Source organism: Oryzias latipes, chromosome 15 (genome assembly GCF_053564925.1).
Source record: "Oryzias latipes strain Hd-rR chromosome 15, Olatipes_Hd-rR_3.1".
Classification (NCBI taxonomy): Eukaryota; Metazoa; Chordata; class Actinopteri; order Beloniformes; family Adrianichthyidae; genus Oryzias; species Oryzias latipes.
The window spans coordinates 30,191,200-30,216,524 of NC_136251.1; the positions used below are offsets into that span (position 1 = coordinate 30,191,200).

The window sequence follows — 25,325 nt, forward strand, 5'->3', positions numbered from 1 at the left end:
TTTGGACTAGGTAAGTCACCAAGATTTGCAGGGTCAAGTTGGGATATTGCTCGATCAGAGGAGTACTGTATAAGAGTTAGCCCTTTTGGATGATCTGGGTCGTCCGGTACTCTCACTACCTTTTCAATGTCACCATTAACTTTGAAAAAATCAACAATATCCTCATCAGTATATGTTTCATGTACGCCTGTCACATAAATGCAACTAGGCCCATGCAGATCAAACTGGTTACAAAGATCCATTTTCAACTAAATGTGAACTATCAAGATTCAAAAATATTTTCTTTACACACTGTTTGGGGTGGAAGTTGATTTAAATTGCCCAAGCCCCACGTTGGGCGCCACTTTTGTAACCCTCTCTTCGCTCCTACTGCTCCACAGGCGGTGCGGTCCACTGTGGTAGAGGGGAATTTTTCTTTTGCTCAGGTTGGGTGAAGGCTTGGGTCAAATTTTACCTATCAAGGTTAATACTATCCACCCCAAGAATTTCACACGACACGTACAGAAAATGATAACAAATGTATTAATAACAGAATTATACTCAACAGTTTCAAAATAAAAATTGTTCCAAATAAATAAATAAAAACCACTGAGATCTCAGGGAAAATTGCAGTTTGGAGCTCCAAAAAAAAAAGAGAAAAAAACCCCACAAAAATACCCTCAATTGAGTGCACTCAACAGTCCTACCGCCCTCTAATGTCCAGGAATGCAGTTCACGGAGTCGGTTTGGGTGTAAGGGGATGATGGGATGGGACCAACGGTCTCTTCACTCAAGGAGGGAAATTATCCAAGATGGAGGCGTAGAAGGACCGGGAACAGAAGACGGCAGACGAAAGAAAAACTCCTCTGGAATGTCACATAAAAAAAAACCAGCCTGCACAACGTGCAGAAATATTATTCATTTAACTCTCATTCACTAGAAATTTAATTAAAACAGTTCAAAAAGTTTTTTCCTTTTTCCTATTCACAGCATATCAACAACATACAATGTTTTTCCACATTTATTAACTGCATAACCAGGTTATAATAACCAATGTGACTGAATATAAAACTGAAAAAATTCTTATAAAAAGTAATCAAAGTTATCCCGACTGGTTTTAATGTAATCCTGTGCACGCGGCAACTCTGTTTAGCATGCTAACACAGCGGTTTGAATAGCTGCAATAACTCACCAGGATATCCGTTGTACAAGTAAAAAAAAATCTTCAGTGCAGTTTCAACAAGCACAGCTCCAGCTTAAATCAAAAAGCTTTCTGGGTTTTATTTTCTTTAAACTCCAATATCAATATGGCTATTCGCTCCCACGTTCTGTTTGCGTCTCTGTGACTGCACACGGTGTTCCAAAAAAATCAATCCCACACAGATCTAAGTAAGAGTGAGATGATCACTCTGAGCTAAAAATAAAATCTGTACGCAAAACAATGCACTTTTAACAAAGATGGTAGACAGTTAAGATGACCACTCTTAATTAACATTTGTTAACATTAACTTTGTTAGAAAAAAAAACATTTTTTCTTCTTATAAACAAAAACCAACAACAGCAGGCTACCTCCAAGTGCTATAAGAAGAGTGGGGTCACACCACCTGGGTTACAGAAGGTTTTCTGCATTTCCTCATAGTTTATTTCCAAAAATCTGGTGGTAACTGTAGCATTTCTGAATCCTGTCCTTACATATTATAGATTTAATTAAAGGAAATATTAGCAAAAATGAAAAACCTTGAGAAATTTGAAATGTTGTAACATTAATTATAAAGAAAAGAGATATACATATGGTTTATTTATTTTGAATATAAAGTAATTTTTTATTACTTACCGGTTAAAATAAAGGGACAAAGGACTCCCAGTGAGCGTTTTAGGACAATTTACAGCCCAACAGCAGACAAACAAACCTAATAGCATAGATGCTAAAGCTAACACGAAGAAACGGGCTAAAACGCAAGTTCTGTTCCCAGAATCCACCGCGAACATCATCTGTCAATCATGAAACCGCGCCCCCTCATTAAGAGAAATTAAACGCTGTAAAAATTAAAAAATATATAAAGAAACTTTTAAAAAAAAGGACTCCACCCAGAGTTGTCATGAATCAAATAACTACTGATGAAATAAAAAGTTGAAGCATTAAAAGGGTTTATTTAAGGGGGGAAGAGGACGAGTTTAACATGGGAGTCATTGGCTGTGTTTACATGGACAGAAGTAATCTGAATACACGCCTGATCAGAATAAAAGTGCGTCATGTGAACACGCCGTTTGAGACAGTCGGTCTGATCAGACTTATTCAGATCAAAATGTCCTTCCGATCGAGATAGGTGATGCTGATCCGATCGTGGTGCACATACAGTGTCTTGTGGTTCACTAATGCGCTGGTTTGATGCCGCGCGTTGAAGGTGGGAGTGTTACGCTCTCACACTGACACAAACACATCCCTCCGTATTGCTGGTACTTCCTGTTTGGAACGCCAGGGAGGGCGGAGTCACTCGATCTAGTGCAAACCCGGTCTTTTGGTGATAAAAAACAAACCTTTGAGCCAAATGAAGATTTTACAGCAGGTTTTATTTAGAACATACTTCCATGTACAAACCAGTGACTGAGAAAATGGCTCATGTGAAGCTGTAGTCTCCATGTGAAACAGTTTGGACGTCCGTCCTCGGCTCACAGCGAGCTGCAGACGGAGGAGGACGTCCAATGGTCAGCCTGTTCTTCCAAAAACAGTCCCACGGTACTGCACTAAATTCTGGCTAAACACCGGACTAATGTAGATATCAGGACATCACATCGTGGTCAAGCGTGTCCAACACAGCTGGGGAGATCTACATACGGTACACAGCATTCAGTTCAAACAACAGCAAACTGGCCAAAATCGGATAAGTTGCTCCTAAAAGTTGACGTCTATTTAAGTCTGAGCTGTGATCCCAGCAAAAAAACGCTCGACTTCTGCGCTCCACAGGTAATCTAGCAGGCAAATATATTTACTGATCTGTTTCTCTACGGCCTCAGAAATGCATCAAACCTCTTTTTCCCCCAACCGCACTTATCAAAAATGAGCACTCAAACTCACGCCGCACAGGAAAGTTTAAGACTGAATATAGCTTTTGTTTATTATAAGCATTTGTAATTTTACATCCAATGTTAAAATCAACACCATCGTGACAACCAGCCCCCCCCCCCCGCCCAAAAGAAGCTTGTTAAAATCCTATTTTTTCCAGACCTTTTTAAAGCAAAGGCACATTTTTAAAAAGGAACACGAAGGCAGACCAGCGAGCAGTCAGTCTGGGAAGCAGAGGAGAAGAAGCGCCCCGCCCCGCCCCGCCCCGCCCCGCCCGGCAGTCTGAAAACACTCGCAGTGAAGGGAGGGGCTGGTCCAACTTTGTCTTTGGGGGTGGGGGGGGGTTAGAATGAAGCCACAGGGGGGAGAAAGCAGGGGCTTCAGAGCTCGTTTCTCCCCTCCTTGCTCACAGTTGCCCTGAGCCGCTCGTCTGTGGTGGTAAAGTCTGGGGGGGGGGGCACGGTGGCCGCTCACACCCAGGCCTGCCTGGATGATGGGTGGGAGACAGAGGGAGCAGTTTTATTTTCTTCCTTCCGCTTGGCCTCCCTGCCAGCTCACAGCCCGTCAGAGGCGACGCAGCCTGCAGGTCCGACAGCGGGCTGTGCGGGGCGGGGCTGGACCCCTGTCCGAGGGCCCTCCCCCCTGCCGTGTCTCCGTTGGTCCCTGATTATGGGAGTCCGAGTCAGTGGGCAGGGCTGCGGACGGACTCGCGGCTCCGCATCATACAAACACCTTGGCGAGAGCGTCCGCCCCCGCGCTGGCGATGTAGCCTTTGGAGGGGTGGAACGCCACGTCGTGGATGGACTCCTCGAACTTCTTCCTGTGAGCCGTGAACTCCTGGATGCAGGTTTTACTCTCCAGGTTCCACAGCCGGATGGAGCAGTCGTGACCTGTGGAGGGAGAGAAGGTCAGGCGCCGTACCTGCGGCTGAACCAAAGGTGCGGTACTTGGGGGGCGGGAAACCTACTGCCTGACATCAGGTAAAGCCCGTTGGGGTCCACAGCTAAGCTGGTGACGGCGTCCAGGTGAGCCACCATGGAGTGGATCAGCTTCCCGCTGTTGTTGTCAAAGAACTTGATGTGTCGGTCCTCCTGCGCCGTGATGGTGATGGGGAGCGTGGGATGGCTTAGGACCTTGTTGATGTGACAGAAAGTTCCTGGTTCACAAAAGATTGAAAAAAGAGGAGGAGTGAGGGACGACTTTTCCCAACATCGGTTAGTAGATGGACATATTTACATTGATCTGGCTCTAAACATTACATATAGTTTAATAGTTTTCTCATCTTCAAAATAAATTCTTAAAGTACACACTGTAAACCTGAAAGACATACATACGTTTGAAAATAACTAAATAATTGTTAGCCGATGGGCTCAAAGCCCCGCCCCCAAGTAAAATTCAGATCAAAAACAAAAATCCTGAATTGAAATTAAATTTAGGACTGAAGCCAAAAAGAGAGAGAAAGATAAATAAAAAACATTTTTCCCATTTGGTAAGAGTTTTAGATTTATATATTTTTTTTTCATTTTTTCTGTCAAATTAATTAATTATCAATTAACAGACTGCAGTGTATCGTGCGCTCAGCTGAGAAGGTGATTGGCTGCAGCCTCCCATCTGTCCAGGACCTATACGTCTCCAGAACCCGGAGGGCGTGCAGGTCGGATAGCAGCCGACCCGTCTCACCCTGGACATGGGCTACTAGAGCCACTCCCTTCAGGCAGGAGGCTAAGGTCCATCAGGACCAGAACCTCACGGCACCAGAACAGTTTCTTTCCCTCTGCAGTCCGACTCATGAACACTTTTTATCTATGTCCAGTTACCAGTCCACTACCTGCACCTTGATCATTGTCATTTTTTTTTTTTGCTTACTGTTGTTCATTTTTTCTAGTGTTTCTAGTGTTTATGCCACATTAGCACAGCAGCAAATTCCTATTCAGTGAAACTGCTCTGTTCACTGAAAATGGCAATAATTGAATCCTTAAATCAAGTTGAGTTTTTTTACACAATGCAAAAAAATTAGCCAGTAAAAACACAAAGACTTTTTTTTAGAAAGTCGTTGGGATGTATATGTTTTGTAATAAGTTTAGCTGAGTGGCAGACATTGGTGGTGATGTTAAACTGATGGTTTCATATATGAAGAAGCCACCAGTGATATAGAATATTACCTTATGAATGTGTAGGAGGGGTTGGAATAAAAACATATTTTTGTTTTCCTTCTCCCTCCATCTTTGAGTTGTGTGTTTGTGTGTGTGTGTGGGTACATCATTAGATGTGTGTGTACATATATGTACCATTACTTTATTTGCTTGTTTGTTACTTTATGCTTTATATGCTCATAATAAATAAAGGCATAAAAAAAACAACAACTCTTTCAAAATTAAATTAAATTTTTACAATCTGGTTTTTCATTCACTTTAAGGTGATCCTGATTTGTCACCATGTAAATTTTTAGTTATATATAAAAATATAGCAAAGAAAAAGTAAACATGTGGCCCTGTTTAATTCTGCAGGTTAAAAAATTACCACTGTATAAAAATACATTTTAATGTAATATTTAGGAGAATTTATTGCACTTAAGCTCAACTCTGGAACACAAAGGTTGACCTATTATTTATAATTTTTACTATTATAAACATACATTTTTCCCATTATAGTTTACAATTATCATTAAATGATATTTATTTCGATAAAAACTGTAAATATATCTATTAAATTATCTTTTCATGTCACCATAAACTGACAAAAATGTTGAGTGTAATGCCACTAGTCAACACTAGATGGGGGTATAAAGTCTTTTCCAGCTGTGGGATTTTGGTTAATTAAAAATGAATGAATATTTGGATTTTTCCACAAACTGAAGGAATTTTAGCGATAAAACACCACCACCTGTTTTTCTAGAAACTGTCCAAACCTACCCGCCTCCAAGTTGGACTCCAGGCTGAGAACCAGCTGGCGGGTCTCCATGTTGAAGATGCCGATCTCCCCGTTTGTGAAGGATGCGACCAGATGAGCGGATTCGCTGCACACCAGGTCCACGGAGGAGGGAATTCCCATATCTAGAGCAGAAATGTACAGTTTTCAGCACGTTTGAACGGAGGTCAAGCGGCTAAAATCTGTGAATCAAGTCAGCACTTTTGTTCTCGTTGAAGACGGCGAGGGCGGGGGAGGTGGTGCTGGCGTCCCACAGCCTCACGGTGCCGTCTGCGGAGCAGGAGAGGAGGCGCTGGTGCACGCCGCTGTAAACCAAGCCCCAGACCGAGTCGGTGTGTCCGCTCAGCTCGCCACGCAGCACAGACGGGTCTGTGGCGGGAAAAAGCCGTCAGTGAGGCCGAACCCGACCGTACCGGGGTCCGTAACGCACAAATGGAAGATACCATAGGAGTCGTAGGGGTCGACGTTGGGGTTGGGGGTGTTCCAGCACTGGATGGTGCCATCAAGCCCTCCGCTGAAGCACTGCTCCCCCGAGCTGCTCATCACCACAGAGACCACCGCCCCCCTTTCAATGACATATGAGAAGTTACCCAGCAGCCCAAAAAAAAACCAAAATAAATACCTTAAAAAATAGAAAAAATAAAAATTTTAAAATGAAAAAACAGGCTCAGGAAACAGCGGAGGACGCTGGACCACTCAGCTTCACTTCCTTTATTTTCCACCAAGAATAGATAAGAGGGACTTTGGAGAACTCCAACGATTTCAACAATCAAATGAAGGTTACAGCTTTAAATGTCAGGTCCACAATCAGCGGAACTAAACCCCCCCCCAACAGTCTCCATCTTTGGGGGAAGATGTAAAGACGCGTTTGATGTCCGAATGCGCTCAGTTACTCTGCTAAAAGGTCATTTTAGGACACAGAGGGCTCCTCTAAATTTATACGATGGACACATTTGGACATACAGTAAACCCTTGTTTTTCGCGGGGGTTACGTTCCAAAAAGACCCCGTGATAGGCAAAATCCGTGAAGTAGAAACCTATATTTTTTAACAAGTATTATACAATTAAAAACTCTATTATACTTTGAAAAGAAAGAACAAACCATTTTACAGGCTCAAGCATTTGTTTCACAAATAAAAGTACTTTAGAAACGTTTTTTCCAACAAATAACTTCTGTACTGTCAAATAATAATTTTAATCATCAACGTGAACAGAAGGCTTCAAATCGCGGAGATTAGCCCCGCCCACCGCGACCCGAGAGTAATTGCATTAAACGGGAGAAATTTTAAAAGGATTATGAAAAAAATACAAAGTACATTCAGACAAATAGTGACTCAAGTGTATTTCACTGCTCTACAGACTGAGCCGCTGCATCCTGACTCCACTCTGCAGTGTTTTCTTCTTTTGAAGCCCGCGGTGCAGCTGTGTTTGTTCGGGAGAAGAACATAGTGATAGGCAGTTGTTGTCGCTCTTTTTCTATGGGTTTTAGAGAAACTCCAAATTGCAAGAGAATTTGAACGTACGTGTTGTAAATTTGGCAAGCTGTTTTACATACGTGTACATATTAAACTGAAACGTTATTGACGCACAGGTAGAGAAAAAGTGGAGTGACTTTTTAGCCAATCAGAATGCAGAACACAATGCAACGATGCAAATCCGTGAAGTAGCGAAACCGTGAAAAGTAAACCGTGTTATAGCAAGGGATCACTGTATGTGTCGGGAAATACAACAACAATCTAGAAGTGTTTTGAAGAAATCCATATTAATCTGACACAGTTCACATACTGTGGATATTTTTAGTGAACATATAAACCAGAGAGATCGTTAACAGCATACGGTGTTATAAGGAGAAGCTCTAACAAAAATTAATAACAGATTATTGTCTTTCCCAGAGGGCGTCTCAGTTTGGCCACTAGGTGGAGCTCATGCTGCAGAATTCCACTTGATTCTAGAAGATTGAGCCAAAAAATGTTCTTTAGACCAAAAATGGTTACTTTGAAAGAAAAAAAGTGTCCTTAAATTCCTGCCTGTGAGTTTATAAAGCTGTTTAGTCAGCAATGTGTGTTTAGGTCAAACAAGCGTTAGCATTAGCCGTCCTATGGGAATTTCCATTATACGTTAGCATCAAGCTAGCTTACTTTGGCTTTACTCCTGTTATGCTGTTAGGTCACTGGAGAAAGAAAGGCATAAAAGATCGATCTCTTCTTTTATGGATCGATTGTTGATCTGCTTCTAAGCTTGGATCAATTCAGACCGAGTTATTGTTTTTTTGTTGTTTTTTCAAAGCAGCCCAGGCCTTTTGTCTCCATACAAATAAGAAAAATATCATACATTTCAGGAGGAGAACGATCAGATTCTCCTTCCCGTCGGTTTGGACTCCACCCAGTGACCCCATCATCAACACGCCACAGGCCCAAGCTGAGCAACAACCAGCTGCTAGCTCTCTCAATGCGTCTGCACAATGACCATTCACTGTATAAGAGAACCGGACTGAGTGGCTCCGCCCCCCCTGACATTCCAAACAGGAAGTACCCGCTGGATCCAAGTAGCCAACGACGTCTATAGGGAAACAAACACCTGTTCCTCAGTCATTCTGGCTCTGATACCTTTTTTTTTTTTAAACGTGATGATGACAATCCTCATTTTTTGTAACCGCAGCTCCGCCCTGTTTGGCTGCAGTTCCTGCTCATCTTACAGCAGATGTTCTAGTCTTTTTGTTTCTCAAACCGCCGTTTTCCACGTTCACACTTTGTACAGTTAATTGATTCTATAATCTAAATACAGCTTAGATAGTTGACCTTTTGGGGGGGGGGGGGGGGGGGGGGGTCTGGAATGACTTAGATGATCTCAAATGTAGTTAATCTGTTGTTTGCTGTTTTTTCTTTGTTACATTCAGAACTTGGATACTAAAATGAGCTTTTTACCTGTGTGCCCTGAAGGTGTAGACGGGTTCCACGTCCAGAGATGTGCTCCTGCAGACAGAGCATTCATTACTATGACAGAAAACAGCAGCACTCACGTGGGCAGAGCTTTCCACGCACGAAGGTGGAAAACACAGATTTTTAAACCAAAGCTCGGCAAACGAAAGCAGAGATGCTCCTTTCAGTCGTTCAAGCAGGAACACATTACTTCTTGGCGGGAGCCGTCTTCTGCAGGTTCCACATCTTGAGCGTGTGGTCCTCCGAAGCCGTGACGAGGACGGGTTCCACGGGGTGGAACGTCAGCGCCCGGATCCCGTCGAAATGACTCCGCAGGGTGAACTTGGGGTTCCACGTCTTCCTCATCGCGTCCTTATTGTTGCCAATCTGAGAAACAAAGCGGAGACGCTCAGCATCCAGGTCAGACAACAAACAGATTTTTCCTTCCACTCTGTGTTTTCAAATGTTTATAACTAAAAAAACAAAAACGAAAAGCAAGAGGACTCTGACACCGTCACCAACAGAAAATGAGAGTTTAACCGCTGTTAATGTATTTTATATTTGCACTTCATGAAGCTGCAGAACAAAAATAAAATCAATTACACAAACAAAACTACTTGTGCGGGTTCATCTAGACCAGTGTTTCAACCTTTTTTGAGCCACGGCACACTTTATCCTTGACAAAAACCTAGCGGCATCCAAAAAAAAAAAGAAAAAAGAAAAAAAAAAGGAAAAACTCAGTCTGTATTGATTTACAGCCCCTCCATGATCTCACATGCATTTTTGTGACAATTGTGGCAGAAAAAGCTGGAAGCTGCAGCTGTTTTTTCTAAAAGATGTAATAAAAGTTAATTTAGAAGATTTAAAAACAGTTTTATATGTGTTCGTTGTGGTTTCAAGACGTTTAACAAAGAAAGGCTCATTGTGCGCTGAGACACTGTCACTTTAACTCAATGCATCATGGGAGATGTAGTGCAAACAGCCGCCAAACGCCAGACAGACTAGCGTCTCTGAGCTTCATGGTTTTGTTCACTTGTTCCACAGTCTGATACCGTCATTCTTATCAAAATGCCTTTAATAGAATCAAATAAACAGAAATAAACATATTCCTAACTACTCAGTGTTTTATCAGGGCCTCAACTCAAAACCTTCGGATCACTTCATCTATGAAATCAGTTCATTTGGGGGGGGTTTAGAGTTATTTTACACCATTCAAATTTGAGAATTTTAACTTATTTTAACTTTATTTATTCATTCCCTTTTTTATTTTGACACCGGCATATACACCATCCTTTCAAAATAAAACACATCCTGTGTGCCAAATAGGATCCTTTTGCTGCAGCAGTTTTGGTTTAAACAAAGGCAAGAGAGTTTGGCGAATCACTGTCATCCTTTTTCTCCTCTTACTATCAAATATAAATGTGATGAGATCAGTGTAGAATACAGCTTTTTTTAATTTATTTTTTAGAGAATCTTTAAGAACTTCTCTAGACTCTGTTGTGCAGCAGAAGAAAAGAACATGTTGAATCTTAAACCACTCTGACAGCAGACTGAACTTTTTACCATCACTTCTCTCAGTGATGTCATAAATGTGTACATAAATGATAAAACAAAGTTAGCAAAAACAAACAAACTAAAACTATAATTTTTTATATTGCCAGGATAGAGTAATAAAGGAGCTGCTTGTGGCTCCAGAGCCTCAGGTTACAGATCTAGAACATTTTAGATCTGTAACAATTTATCTAATAGTGTCAGGGATGAAATTATTTTGAAAAACAATTTAAAATATTATGTGATGAATAAAGAAGAAAAGGTCCAGGTGGACTGTTACTTTCATAGGGGTAAAATGGCTGAAGAGATGCTATTTTCCGTTGTCTGGTTGACCCGCTAAACGCAGACTTGTGAACGATTCGGGCCGGAAAAACCGGAACAGTTCACTCACATCGTATGCCAGACTCTCGACCTCGTTGGCCACGGTGATGCTGGCCAGCTCCCCGAGTCCCAGGTCGCTCTTCATAGCTTCGTCTGCGCCCATAATAAACGTCCCTGAGGTGGGCGGGAAAGCAAGGGTCTCCACTGCGGAGAGGAAACCTGATTATAACCAAAGTTCAAACAGAAAGGGGGCGGCGGTCTTTCTGAGGCACCTTCATCCGGCCGGTTTCCCTCGTGTTCGTTAAAGCGGGGCACGCTGGGTCGGGGCTGCGGGGCGGACGGAGGCTGCATGTGAGGCATGTCCTCGCCGTCCCTCAGGTTGGCCAGCATGTCCTGCAGCTTGGATCGGTTGGGTCCTGTTCACAGGTGGGGTTACACCGGTTAACAGAACCAACACATACTGATGGAGAACGGAGACGAGAGAAAAAGAGTGCAAACAAGCTGAGAGAAAAAAAGATGAAAAGATGGAAGGACTGGGAAGAAAGAAAAATAGATAAAGTTTGAAGAAAAGCAGTGAAACCTACTCAAAAGGTACATTTGCCTTTAAAGCCGCTGGTGTGGAGAATCACTGTAGTCTAAACCTGAATCTGTACGTTTTAACTGCCATCCTTTCAGAAGTGCGTGAGACAAAAACTACGATCCGCTCAGTCTGTCCTTTTGACACACTTTCCTCCGGCTCAGAGCTGTTGCTAAGCAACCAGCAGAGACCTAGGAAAGTTTCCTTGTGATGCTCAACAAACAAAGGTGCAATTGGCAACACAAAACTGTAAATTCCAGCTTATTTTTTTTTTAAATCTAACAACAGTTTTAGCAATAAATAACAGCAGTTAACGGCTGGTATGAACACGGCGCAGAAATGGATTATGAGGAGCTGCAACAGACAAAAATCGCAGGAACAGAAACTCTACATGGTGTCGTCCGAACACCCACAAAAAAAAAAACCACACACTCTTGGGGGGGGGGGGCTGTGTAAACAGCGTAGAAGGAAGGTGAGAAAGTGAGTGTTGATGTCACGAGCAGTCGCTGCAGAAGGAGAGCGGAGACTGGGTGTCAGAAATGTGAAATCTGTGGGCTGCTGAATGAGTCATCCATGCGGGTCACAGGAAAAGCTCTGATTTTGCTATCGAGCGGCAGAACATCAGCGGCTACACGACTTCTCCACGCGAGCCGAGCCGACCGATGAGGACCACGGCGGCAATCACAGAGCTACTGTGGCACGGCGGTCTGATCTTTCACGGTTAGCACGATGACGTGAAGATGAGAATAAGGCGATGAAAGACTGAAATGAGGCATGCACCAGGGTCAACCAAAGGGCAAAAGAAATCCTGAGCACAGATGCAGGTTTTGAAGGCACCGGAGAGGTCTGAAGAATGAGATGTGAAGAGGACAGAGAAGCAGAACGAGGAGCGGCGACAGAAGAAACTCAGAGAAAACAGTGAAGATGCTCCAATTTGGATTTGAGGCTGGTTTCTCAGGAAAGTAAAGCCTTAGTCACACTGGGGGGCTTGACCTGTACGGGTGCTGTGAGGCTTTCGGCTTTCGGGTTTCAGAGTGTTCCCAGTGCTCTTTTGATCAGGATTTTACCGTTTTTAGCCAAAATGAAAAAAGAAAAGAAACCCGTGTCGATATTTAGGACAGAGTTTCAGAGTTGTGGGCGGGAAAGTTGGCGTGGAGCAACCCAAACGAATGCATCTATAGACCCTTCGCCTGAGAATGGAGCAGAGCAGGGAGCTTGTGGCCCGGCGAGCAAATTTTCCGTCAAAAATCTTTTCCAAACAGCTTTTTTTTTCCACAACGATTTGATTAAAGAAATACTCAGAAATGCAAAGTTTTTGTAGAATTTTCTTTATCTTGCAGCTTCCTTGAGGCTCGTACAAGGACCTCAAGGGGCATCATTAAAACGGGACGTACCATTGTCGTGTGTATGTGTGGCAATAATGTAAGTTACACACACTTACAACCTACAGGTGATGCTGTCCTACAGTGTCGTCACGGCACATTCAAGGTGCCAGTACAGTCTCCTTACTAATTGTGCATAAGTGCTGCACACACTGGGTGATACAGAAGTGTTCATGGGATGTCCACACAAACTACACTCTGTCCATTTTCCTCCTGTCTAACGGCCAGACTGCAGCAGGTATTGACGGGTGCCACCCGTACAGGTTTGACCATTTTTCGCCCGCAGGAAGCCCGTCTCCACCCGCAGGTTCAGTTGTGACTAAGGCTTTAGGCTCTGCAGAATGAGAAGAAGCAGGGAGGCAGCAATACCTAGCAGGACTTACTCTTAACCCCCTTTTTCCCCTTGCGATCCTTTTTGTACTGTTCCTTGAGCTGGGTTATCAGGCCCGGGGCCACGTCCCAGGCCTCAGAAATGGAGCCTTGCTCGTTCTTCTCTACACAAGGGGACAAAACCAGACCGACAGGCTGTTGAGAAACTGCCCTGGTCCTTGCAGACAGAGAGCTGCAAACGCTCTGAGACTTTCAGATTCAAATCAATTTCATAAACGAGGAGGGCGGAGCTACGGGCCTCTCCTGACCCTCCTCTGTGTTTTCTTTCTGCTGGCAGAAAGAAGGAGGTGGATTTGAGAGAGGTTTGTGTCATGGTGGGGAATGTCTGACTTCAGCTTTTGAGATAAAATTGTCTTTTGTGGCTAAAGTCAAAGATTAAACCCAGCATGACATCAAGCTGATTGTTTTGACTCCAGCTAAAGACCAGCGAAGCTCAGAGGGGATCTGGGCGATCTGACGACAGACGAGTGGAAACATGTTGGTGTCACAGGCTGGACTTGTGAACATACAGTGGAAGAGAACACAAACTGCGTGTTAAACAGACACATCATGACTTATGAGCACAGAATGACACATGAATGACGGAACCTCACCAGCAGTCAACAAACTATGAGTCAAAACTTCCCAAATTTAAAAGATCAGCGGCCGGAGTTGGAATGAATCCTTTTCTCGCTGAAGGGGTTTGGATTTATCAGTTTGTGTTCGTGGTCAGTCTGTGACTCACCCCAGTCCGTCCCATCGCCGGTGCCTCTGGACTCAGAAGTGTCAATCTCATCGGGTCTGGACAGGAAGTCGAAGACCTTCAGCACGGCGTTGGTGTCGGGGTCCTCACTGGTGTCCATGTTGGTCGATGAGGGAGGAGGCTTTTTCCTCATGATCTAGAGGCAACACAGCCTGTTCTCTAACAGCACTCCCACTGCGTGATGCAAAGATGAAAGTGGCTTCCTCACCGTCCTGGATTCTACGTTGGTAACTCCCTTTCCCTCGCTGTCCTCTTCCTCATCTTCATCGCTCAAATCCTCTGCATTCTCAATAAAATTGAAGACTTCCAGCACGGCGCTGGGGTCAGACAGCTCAGATTTCCTGCAAAGGAGCCACAGATCGTTTCATTTAAACCACCATCATAGACTCGCCATATCGAGCTTTAGATAGATGCTAGTTTTTATTTTTTCTGACGAGGATTCCCAATTTGAAGAACAAAAATATCACTGGGAGGTTCAGCAAATGGCCATTAGAAACTTTTTAAAAACATTTCAACCAGCAGAAAATACAAAAAAGAAAAGCTGTCTTGATTGAACTACGATAAGTTTGTACATTTTTAACCATCTTTTCACGAAAAATGTTGAATCCTGTTGCATAAAAAACACGTGACTGCAGGTATTGGAAACAACGGAGAGCTTCCTTAAACTGAATTACACCTCTGAAACATTAAAGAACGTCCCCTAAATGCAACACTGTATAATCATTTATTGTTGTCATTGGAAACGATGAAAATCGCAATGATGCGTGATACAATGACCGCCGCATGGCGTGGAGTCTCTCTCTGTTTGATGGTTTTTGTTTGTTATTTGTAGAAGAAAAGACTGCTGCAGCCGCTTTAGCCGTTAATAACGTGTTAATCCAGTGTCAGTAAGTGGCGCTGTAACTCCTGACAAAATAAACAGAAGAAGAAGAAAACATTTGTAGTCCTTTGCAGAATTCGAGCTTTAACATTTCTTTTTCATTAATATAAACATTTTAAGAGGCTATTATTGTTTTTTAAATCTGGAGACCGTAAAAGGCTTTAGCAGAAGTAGACGCATTTTCACAGTTTAGATCCAGATTCCAGCTCAGATGAGTCTGCAGGTGGATGATCAGAAATGGGCGGAGCAGGAAGCTTGTGGCCCCGCCCAGTGTATTTTCTACGATCAGCTTCTGCTGCACGACAATTTGGTTAAAGAAATATTTAGAAACGCAATTTTAAGCTAAATTTTCTTTAACTATGCCCTCCGTCATCAGAAATTTGCAACAAGAACATGTTAAAACGCCATTTACATCAGAGTGGGTCTTCAAATGGACTGTACTCACCCCTTGGTGCCTATGCCCTTTGTTGTCGTGTCCGTCCCGTTCACCAAAGGCTCAGTTTCCATCCTGCCTCCTCCATCTCCGGCAAGTCCCAGCAGAGCCCGAACTCTTTGGGATTTTACATCTAAAATGGTGTCTGTGTATCCCACCTCCTGCAGGTACCTGGAAAGAAAGGTCGCATCTCAGAATCACTGGAAAACCTTGAGAAGTTTCCAGATTGGTTCAAGTTCTGCTCAGCTCTAAAGCTGCACGGGCCAGCAACAATTTGGACTCTTTACTCCACACCTACATTTATGAACCACTGACCCAAACCCCTTGAGCACGCTTTTGCAGAAAAGACAACAGTCTGATTTGGGTGTGTTTCTGCTCCTGTCGAGGACTCATTTCACAGCCTGAACACTTCACTTCCTGACAAACCAGTGTTGTGACGGGCCGTGTGCACATCACACTCCTCTGTGCAAACAGAGTGTGAAGGAACCACATGTGCTGGATTCTCAGGCATCACACGAACAAAAACAAGTGTTTAAATCTGAGGCAAAACGAAATGGGAAAAAAAAGGCTTTCCCTTTTTCTTATTTACAGACAGTCTTGAATTTTAAATAATCTAAAGACAAGAAGAAAACTCTTCAAACCAAGAGCTAGAGCCATGAAAAGTGACCCCCACCCTGAGGGGACGGAGAACGCCACAGCACCGCCAGAGAAGGAATAACCCACAGACAGAAACAGATGACTGATTTGACACAGACTTGCAAATACAATGTTGGATTCATTATTTGGCGCGTTGGAGCAGACGATGTGTGAGGCTGAGCGATGATGGCATGTTCATTTACAGACAAAGTCCATGATGGGAAAACGACAGTGTTGACTGCAGCCGCCATGTGGGGGCGCTCTTTCCTGCACTTTGACTCCCCATGTGGCTGAGACCAATGACGACGCAGTTCCAGAGAGATGCTGGTATCCCGTAGCATCATTACAGCCGTTTCAATTGCATCAGAAGGGATGTGGGGATGCGGGCGTGTGCTCTTACTGTCTGAGGAGCTGCCGGCCTTGTTTCCAGGACAGCTGATTGTTGAGCGATCCGGAAGTCTGGTTCTCATTGGCCTCGTCTTTGGGAGAGAAAGACCCAAATAAAAGCTCCACAAAAACAAGTTTGACATCATTTCAACTGCGCAGATGCAGTCAGAACATTCTGGTATCACAGCTCCACATTCTTTCTTTGCTAAAAACACTTATTAAAACTTTCTAAATAAATGCTTTGTCCCCCAAGAGAAACAAATTAGTTTCTTTATTTTACAGACACAATATAGAAAATGTGGAAGAACATTTTAGTTTTAAGATTTTCTGGTCATGATCAACAAAAAACAGGAATTTCTAAAGGCGTTTAGCCATCTATTACCCCATTTTTTTCATCACGTCTGACAACTTCAAATATTTGACCTGCATACTCTGTGACTTAAAAATGTTTTAATTCTCATATTAAATCCGTATAATCAAGATGAAAGAACAGAAGCGTTGTTATAACTGATTTGTGTCCGTCTGTTGGAGGGATTGATCTGAGAACCACAGAAGCCTCCAAGAGTATGGAGTAATATTTATGCCACCATGTTTCAAATAAAATTATTTGCTTTACAAATACTTTTTTTTGCTTTCAAACTTTGTTTTCCTTTTGACCTTAATTGTTTGCCTTCAAATTTATTTTTTGCTTACAAAAGATTATTTTTGCTTTCAAATTTTGTTTTGGTTAAAAAACCTTTTTGTTTTCAGAAATCTTATAATATTTTTTTTTAATAAATAAATATTTTTGCATTTGCAACACATCTTTTTTCACATCTGTTGTGTCTCATCTCCCTTTTTTTACTATCTGTGATTTTGCTCACACAAGTTTCGGTTTAGCGTGACGTGTTTGAAAGCAAGAATAAACAGTTTGAAAGAAAATAAAAAATTGAAAACAAAAAGAAAAGCAAAGATTGAATATTTTCATTTGCAACGTTGTGCCATAAATATTACTCCATACATGACCTATTTCAGATGTTTAAGGATGCAGACAGGTGAGCTGGCAGACCAGCAACACCGCCCACCTCCGCTTTTCTCCCATCTCCACCCCCCCCTTTCATCCAACATCTCCACCTGCTCCATCAACACTTCAAGGGCTAAGAGCAGCCTTCATGAATTTAGATGAGCAGAATTATCAGAACTGCTTCAAATCCAGAGGCCAGTTAAACTGCAATCAGAAAGGAATCAGGTAAAAAAAAAAGGCAAACTACTGCACATAAGCATGGAACCGTGACAGCAGAAGCTATGCTTCACAATTATGTGGAAAGTATACACTTCTAATAGACAAAAACATGCTGTACTGCTTCATTTTTAGCTAAATAAAACCCTTCAGAGGTGAAACTATTCAAGTTTCTTTTGGGGGGACTCAAAAATATCAACCAAAAGTATGTAAAATAATAAAAACGTCAAACTTTTGTCTATGGTTTATACACAACAACGCCTGCTCTTTCACAACTCTGGTAATTACTGCATGGAAGTAAAACAAGATTCAACATGAACACATCTAAATGAGGTACAATCCTGCTACTTAAGGAATGTGAGCTCAAGCCTTTACTGTGAGGAGGTGAGCGAACACCTTAGACTTACCTGAGTCGTAGCTCGGAGGCTTCATGTCACCCTGATTTAACTCGGTCCCGTATTTTAACTTGTGGTACTTGGCTCTAAAACATAGAAAGAAAAGGCCATTTAACGAACAAAAAGTTCGGCAAAAGAACAAAAATGTTTTGCTTTACAGCTTAAATATGTTGCTCTGTGTTACAGCTAAAGTAAAGCAGAATTAGGATCATATCATTTTCATTTTTAATGATTTTCCTGCTCAAAAATGTGAATAAAGCAGCAAATAATCACGTTCAACTCAAAAGAACAAGCATTAAAACGTTTCCTGGAACAGCTTCCACGGATGTTTTGTCATCACAGAGGTATGTGGACAAAAACAGCCTTCAGTCTACATTTAGGCTCGTTTGGCAGGCTGACGCTCAGGAGCAGAAAAGTCACTGAAGCTGTGAATTGGGATCATGGAGCCGTGGGAAGCCAGTTTTAAAGATTTAGATTTAAAACACAATACTAAATCAAAAAGAATGATTTGCACTGATTGGCGTTACACATTTGAAAAAAAACAGGAATATTCCAAGATACTCATGCTGCTTTTGACATCTTCTGTCTTGGATTGTGAAAGATGCACAAGATACGACATTTTTCACTACTTTATTGATCTCAAATCAAAATCCCCAAATTGATTTATGACAGAAAATGTAAGCCTTTAATTCTTGCGTTTTTGCACAGCAAAGAAGAAAGATTTCACGGTAAAACCAAGTCACAAGATGCACAGGGAACGCAGGAAACGCCCCCGTCAAAATGAAATGCACAAAAACTGAGTCCAGCCAACAATCACCAAGCCATTTCTGATATTGCCTTTACACGCCATAGAGATGTGACCGGTTGCTTAGCAACCAGCACAGTGTCAGTAATACTGGGTTATGGCTCGCTCTCTCAAGGCTGGTTTCATTATGAAAAGCAAAAACGATATATATTAGGAATAGCTTCATGCTAACAAAACATGAGGAATCCATGAACAAGAGTCTCAAAAAACCCACTCCGATCAGCAACAGGAGTTCATTAGAAATTCACCTCTGAATTGTGGGCGGGACGTTAAAGAAGAGCAACCCCACCCACCCATTCCCTCCGGTTGCAGAGAGCTTTCTGTTTACATGCTATCTTACAGTCCCTGACATCCCTAATCTAACATCACAAGTGCAATATCGTAGCTATCCAGCCGTGCAGTTTAGATCCCAGCTCAGACGAGGAAAACAAAGACGTCCGTGGATCTATTTGTTTACAGGTGGATGATCAGAATGGGGCGGAGCAGGGAGCTTGTGGCCCCGCCCAGCGTATTTTCTACATTACATATAAAAAAATTTTTTAACAGCCTGTTTTCTTCTGCTCCTGATTCACAGCAATTTGGTTTAAAAAATCCTCAAATGTAATTTTAAGATTGATTTTCTCTATATTTGTCCTCCATCATCAGAAAAACGCAACGAGAACATGTTAAAAACACCAAAAACACAATTTTCCTCGGTATTTAAAGATGTGTTTATACTGTAAAACATTCAAAAAATTATAAATATGCTTTACTGGGGCTTGCATTCACAGAACTGAACAGACTTTTTCTTTGTAAGTACCGTAATTTCCGGACTACAAGCCGCTACTTTTTTCCTGCGCTTACAGCCCTGCGGCTTTTTCAGTGACGCGGCTAATTTATGGATTTAATTGGCGGCCGCCATGTACGTATTTTCAAACTCAGTGAATAGTTTGAATTCTCTATCTAACACCAAGCACGAGGCATTTTTATTCAACACACCTCTTAGCAGCCAAGCAGCATGGCCTTGACTTCAGGTCTTAGACACTTCAGTCATGGTTCAACAAAACGAAACACGCATGCCCGGCCGCATCCCAGAATCCTTTGGGGCCATTAGACCCAACGTGCACGTGATCGCCGCTACAATATGATGAAGCTTTCAAGTTAAAAGCAATCGTTAAAAGCAGCGTAAAAAAGTCCACCGTCACCAACGTGTTTGGAAAAGCCGGTTTGCTGCGTGACGGAGAGAACAGCGCATGGAGTGAATTTACACTCCATTTACGGTTTCTAAGTAAACCGTAAAAGCGGAATTTTGCTTTGAAAAACTCACAGCCTCCGTGTGAGCTGGAGACATCTTCTCCTGCTGATTGAGCTGCGGGGCCGATGGCAGTCTGAAGGCTCCCACACGTAACAACGCACCCGCCCCGCATACACAAAACGTACAGTTTTAAGTCCGATTGCTCTGCACAGAAACGATTTGCTCCATCCACCGGCGCAACGGGGACGAAGCGCTCCTCCTTGAAGCTGCCCTGGCCAGAGGTGTCGGAGTAGATAGGAAGGGGAGACAAGGAGCGCGCGGGGCGGGAGCGGAGCGCAGAGGCGTCCGCGGAGTGCAGAGGCTTCTGAATTCTGACGCACGCGCCGCACTGAGGCGCGCGTATCGCGCTGAGGCGCGCGCTTTTCAGTCGCCGCTGCTTTATTTTACCGTTGTGTTTTCTAACCAGTCCTGTTACTCCCATAACGCTGCTGCGACACAAGCGGAAGGAGAGCTTTTCCCGCTCACCCCTCCATGCACTGCTGCTAATTCTTAAACACGTACAACAGAATGGCGAGCCGGGCGTTGGCCCCGCCTTTAGCCCCTAAGACTCATGGGAAATGTGGAATCGCGGATGTAAATTTCCTCATTATAACTGAGGGATGTAATGTTGATTATATGGTTACTGTTTGTAATTTTATGTTAGATACCTAGATTGTCAATAAGTAAAAAAAAAAAAATGAAATAAAAACACCATAACTGAGGGACTTGTGAACAGAATAGAGGTCCATGCTGTTTGTCAGATGTCGATACACTTAAATACGTGACCCAGAGGCAAAATTGGCACCACCCACAATGTGTTAATGAATTGCACTCACTCTGGGATGCTGGGCGTGATCTGTCAGGATGACAATATTGGCTATCACTTACGCGGCTTGTACTCTGACGCGGCTTGTGTATGTATAAAATCAGTCAAACACGTGAATATGGGTGGGTGCGGCTTGTAATCGGGTGCGCTTTGTAGTGCGCTTTGTAGTCCGGAATTTACGGTAGTCAAAAATGGCTGACTATGTGCGTTTATTAAAACAGTGAGTCGTTTCTGTGACAACAAAAAACAATGATAAATCCTCCTACCGTTAGAACTATTGCTGAGCTGAGACTTTGACTCAGGCTGACTGATGCACTGGATGACTTCAGAGTCACATGGTTTACCAGCATATCTTTGTCTCAGCAGCGTAAGTGAAGTCCAAAGTGTTCCTGCCCCCCCTCTCTATAGAGATCAATCATAGCAAAAGCTGCCTTCATGCCAACAAATGCTCTTGTCCAGAGATGTCTCACCAGCTGGACTAGAGGGAATCTCTGCTGAAATATAACCAAAGTGGCCATGTGAAAGCCTCCTTATGAATAGAATCTGCATTAAAAATAGCAGAGACGCCCGCATATTTAAGGATTGGTCAATGATTGATAAGGGAGGAGTAGAAAACTCCCCTCTTTATGGCGACATGGTAAATCCAGTACTAACCCACTGGAAAAGAACCCTAGATGGTGAAAAGCTCAGGTGTGTTGAGAGTGAAGAATCTGTGAGGAAGAACTGACCTCTCTTGCTTCAGTGCATACTCCAGCATTTTGATCCTCCTCACCAGGTCTTTCTTCAGGTTCTCCTGACCTTTCCTCTCCCCCTGCAGGAATGCGATTTGGGCCTGAAAGCAGAAGGATGTTGCGTTAAAAGAAAGAAGACGTGATCAGATGTTTTTGTGTAAAAATAGAGCCGATGCGGCTTTGGCATTTTGCATCTTAATAAGCCACCAACAAAAGGCCTGACAGCTCCTTCAGGCTGACAGCTACAAAGCATCGACTTCAGTGAAAACTGAAATAGGACAAATCAGAATGTGTGGCATGACGGATAATAAAAAGCCTATCTCTATTATTCTATTTTAATCTACCCCCCACACACCGACCGGCCCCTCTCCCTTCACCCACCGCTGTCTCTCTTCAGCAGCTGTTGACGCACTCGCTCTGAGTCAGCATTACATTATAGCGGCATCGCACACATGCATGCATGCAAACATATGCACGTCCCATAAGGGCGGGGGGGGGGGGGGGCGGTGCAGTGCTCCTCACTCAAGCTACAGCAGAGGAGTCGAGGAGCAAATCCCACCAGCAGAGACGGCATTTTGACGTTTTTTACAAGCAGAACAGGTGAAGATGATTAAGGTGATGAAATGACACGTACGGGTAGATGAAGCTGCGGACGCAATGGGCAGGTGGCAGGCATTTTGCATATTCACACTAGAAAAGTAGGTAGGGGCTTCCTCTGCGTTAGCGCATGTCTGTACCTACAGTTTGAAGAGGTTTAGTGAATGTTGAAGCGGTACGTATCTGGCAGAAATTTGCGCTAGGCTTTTTGTTTCACAGCTCTATTCTGATAAAGACTCCAGCTGGGCACCAACTGTAATTATTCATTTCTCCTTCATGATCAACTTTTACACAGTTGGTACGTCCGTGAATATAAAAGGGAACGCCATCCGCACGCCACTACCAAATCAGAGTCCCCGTTTGGTCAAAGTTTGAAGCCAGAGACACGCGTTCTATGTCTTGAATGTATTGAATTCTATGCATTTATGATCCTTTTTAATTGTATGTTTACCTTACAATTACCAGTACAAAGCCCAATGAGACGACTGTTGTTGTGAATTTGGGCTATATAAATAAAATTGAATTGAACTGAATTTGGATTTCCCATCACAGTCCCAAACAAAAAGGAAAAAAGATGTAGTTTTTGTGTCCTGACACAAATGTCGGACGTTTTACTTCCAGAGCTGAACGGAGAAACTCTTGATACGATTATGAAGAAGATACTGTGAAGTGGGATAAATGTGTGGAGAATTAAGTTTTTCATTCAAGCTTTTTCTTGGAAAGTCTGTACAATGACAAACATACTAAAAAAAGCTCACATCATTGCAAAAAGTAGGCTATTTTAAAAACAAAAGGTTTTCCTTCTTCTTACAATGTGGTCAAATATATGTTTTTCTTTGGAGTGGTAAGATCCTCAATTACGGTTTTTAAATTTAAACAATTTTTTGTGATGATTAAGAATATTAGCACATGGTGATTATTTTATTTTATTTTTTAAATCATTTTGCTCTAAAATAAAATAAAAATAGAACTAAGCTGTAATAAAATCCCAAATGCATTTATTATATTGTCTTTGCAGCCATGACTCCACATGTTCACCACAAACCCACTTTTACCGCTACTACATCCACCAAATTTCCATGCAGTTGCGTGTCTGCTTGCATCACATCAATGTTGACTGTCACCTAGAATTTAAGCGCTGCCAAATCTTTAGTGAAATGAAAACTTTTCATTCCCTAAATATGTATGCAGATGTAGGGGGGTTATGACTCCAGGTGGATCAGAAATGGCACCGCGTCCCGACAGCAATGCAAGGCTGCACTTTTTTTAAGAAAGAGGTTCTCCTTACATCAGCCCAGCTGTCTGCACAGGAACTCGAGCTGCCTCAGACCGCTCCAAAGCAGTTAGCATTTAAAGTGCTGGACTGGAGAGCGTCTAGCTGGCACTAATCACACACTAAGAGTCCGCACAGATGCCAGGAACTGAAGATACAAGAAAGATGCATCAGCACAACACCTCCATCACTCAGCTTATTAGATCTATAGTCTGCAGTTCTTCAGTCAGCCTGAAGTATCCTATACTCGAGTCGGGGAACTCAAGCTGGCTTTAAATGTACAGCCTGGCAACATAAACCCATACGCAGTGAGACAAAAGAATACATTTAAGAAAACCTTGACTCAAATGTCGGTTTCCAGGTATGAAGGAAAACACAAGAATAAACTCGAAAGTACATTTGTTAGAGAACAAAGCTAAAAAGCTGGAAAGCAACTCATGGGATCGATGTTACATCTGAAATATCAAGGGGCGAACCTTTGGAGCTGGACCATCACACCAGCTCAAGTTTGTAGAAATTAAACATGAAATAAAATTGGAAGCCGCTCATTTACTTTGCCAGATGATCTGCTCAGAAGCTGCAGTGAACAAGAATGAACATCTAAATCATCTAAAAGGGAAGCTTTCTTTGTTGCAGTAATGATTGGATTTGGGCTAAACCTGCACAAGGAAATCAAAAATGTATCGTCGTCGTGATATCGGCATGTGCTCTATCCCAAAAGACGGCGTCAAGCGTGATCAATGACACCCAGTGCTCCCCTGAAGAAGGCTAAAAAGTCACTGGGTAGTTATTTTCCAGACAGCCCACTCCAAAGGTCCTCTGTGATGCATCTGTCACCAACTGTAGAAGCTGAGCTTCTACTTGCTGTCAACAGTGACAGACAGTGAGGAAGAGCCCTTGTTATGCTGGAAACTCCACCAAACTGCATTTCTACATATAACCAAGTCTGCAAGGAAGTATCTCTGCATCCCTTCAAGTAGGGCCTTTTCAGTACAACAGGAAACGTAGTAACATGTCGGTGAACATGCATGCCGGTTTTCCTTACCAAGAAAGTCCCAGAGTAAAATATTCACTCAGGTAGGATGCAAAGGCAGAGAAATCATTTGGCTTTTCAAAAAGAGCCAAAGCGCATACTACCTACATTAGTTTTGGACAATACTACCAGAAAGGCAGACCATTGTTCTTTGGTTTGTTGCTCGACATAAAAGTTCCTACCGGTCTTCTACTGAGATAATTTGCAGTATAATTTGTGTTGGCTTCTTTTTTATTTATTTATAAAAACCGTTGCAGTAAAATGGAACTGATGTAATTGTTTGTTTTTTGTCTTGCCATTTGTTCATGTATCACAAGCCAAATCATCATTGCAATATCAATCACTAATTTCACAAGTTTTCCTAGTGTCGTGCAGCCCTAATCTCAGCACAGTTGTGACAAAAAAACACAATCAGCCCTGCATACATTTTCAATGCAGACGCCTTCTAGTTCAAGTGTACACGACGCAAACTAAAATATGGACTAGAAATAAAAATTTTTTAAAAAAGTCTTAATATTTAAACTATTTTAAAAAGTTCATTTACTCTCAACAAGAGCAAATGCCACGAAGCAAAGAAAAGAAGAAAACACACAGGTTTGAACCTCCGTCTTTCACTCAGACCAGTAGTGAACAAAATACGACCAATCGATAGAAAATCACAGAACTCTTGGCCGGGAGTGACCGGTCATTTCCTGTAAACCAGAACAGAAAAATTGGGAGATTTGAAACCAACAGAGCTTAAAAGGTCTCAAGGAGGCTTTGTGTCACCAGAACTTTAGCTTCTGTTTCATCTCAGACAAAAACCTGAGAGCGGGTTAGGTCAAGCAATCATTGGAGAAAAGAAAAAGACATTTGGCCGTCTGACAACCAAAGCTGACATCCATAGGAAATGTCTTGACTTCATTTTAAACTCCCGTCTGTTCACTTGCAACAGGACAAATATTTCACCCTAACGTTGTACATTTAAAATCTTTTACTCACATCG

The 25,325-nt window shown here is 42.7% G+C and overlaps 1 protein-coding gene across 2 annotated transcripts in view; it reads right to left on the minus strand.

Annotated features, from left to right (window-relative positions):
• Nucleotides 1–2,529: 2,529 nt before the first annotated feature.
• LOC101168645 (striatin) overlaps nt 2,530–25,325 on the minus strand; it is a 31,389-nt gene continuing 8,593 nt past the window's right edge. The window contains exons 2-17 of one of the 2 annotated variants that reach the window (XM_023963687.2): nt 21,435–21,538; nt 17,815–17,888; nt 16,202–16,280; nt 15,178–15,336; nt 14,061–14,193; nt 13,835–13,988; nt 13,104–13,214; nt 11,034–11,177; nt 10,832–10,965; nt 9,101–9,276; nt 8,896–8,943; nt 6,415–6,536; nt 6,173–6,340; nt 5,956–6,096; nt 4,011–4,199; nt 2,530–3,933 (exon numbers count right to left, since the gene is read on the minus strand). In XM_023963687.2, coding sequence (XP_023819455.1) covers nt 3,764–3,933; nt 4,011–4,199; nt 5,956–6,096; nt 6,173–6,340; nt 6,415–6,536; nt 8,896–8,943; nt 9,101–9,276; nt 10,832–10,965; nt 11,034–11,177; nt 13,104–13,214; nt 13,835–13,988; nt 14,061–14,193; nt 15,178–15,336; nt 16,202–16,280; nt 17,815–17,888; nt 21,435–21,538 — 2,106 coding nt within the window. In that variant the 3' untranslated portion in view covers nt 2,530–3,763. The remainder of the gene's footprint in view (nt 3,934–4,010; nt 4,200–5,955; nt 6,097–6,172; nt 6,341–6,414; nt 6,537–8,895; nt 8,944–9,100; nt 9,277–10,831; nt 10,966–11,033; nt 11,178–13,103; nt 13,215–13,834; nt 13,989–14,060; nt 14,194–15,177; nt 15,337–16,201; nt 16,281–17,814; nt 17,889–21,434; nt 21,539–25,325) is intronic. The other variant, XM_023963688.2, reaches the window with a different exon arrangement.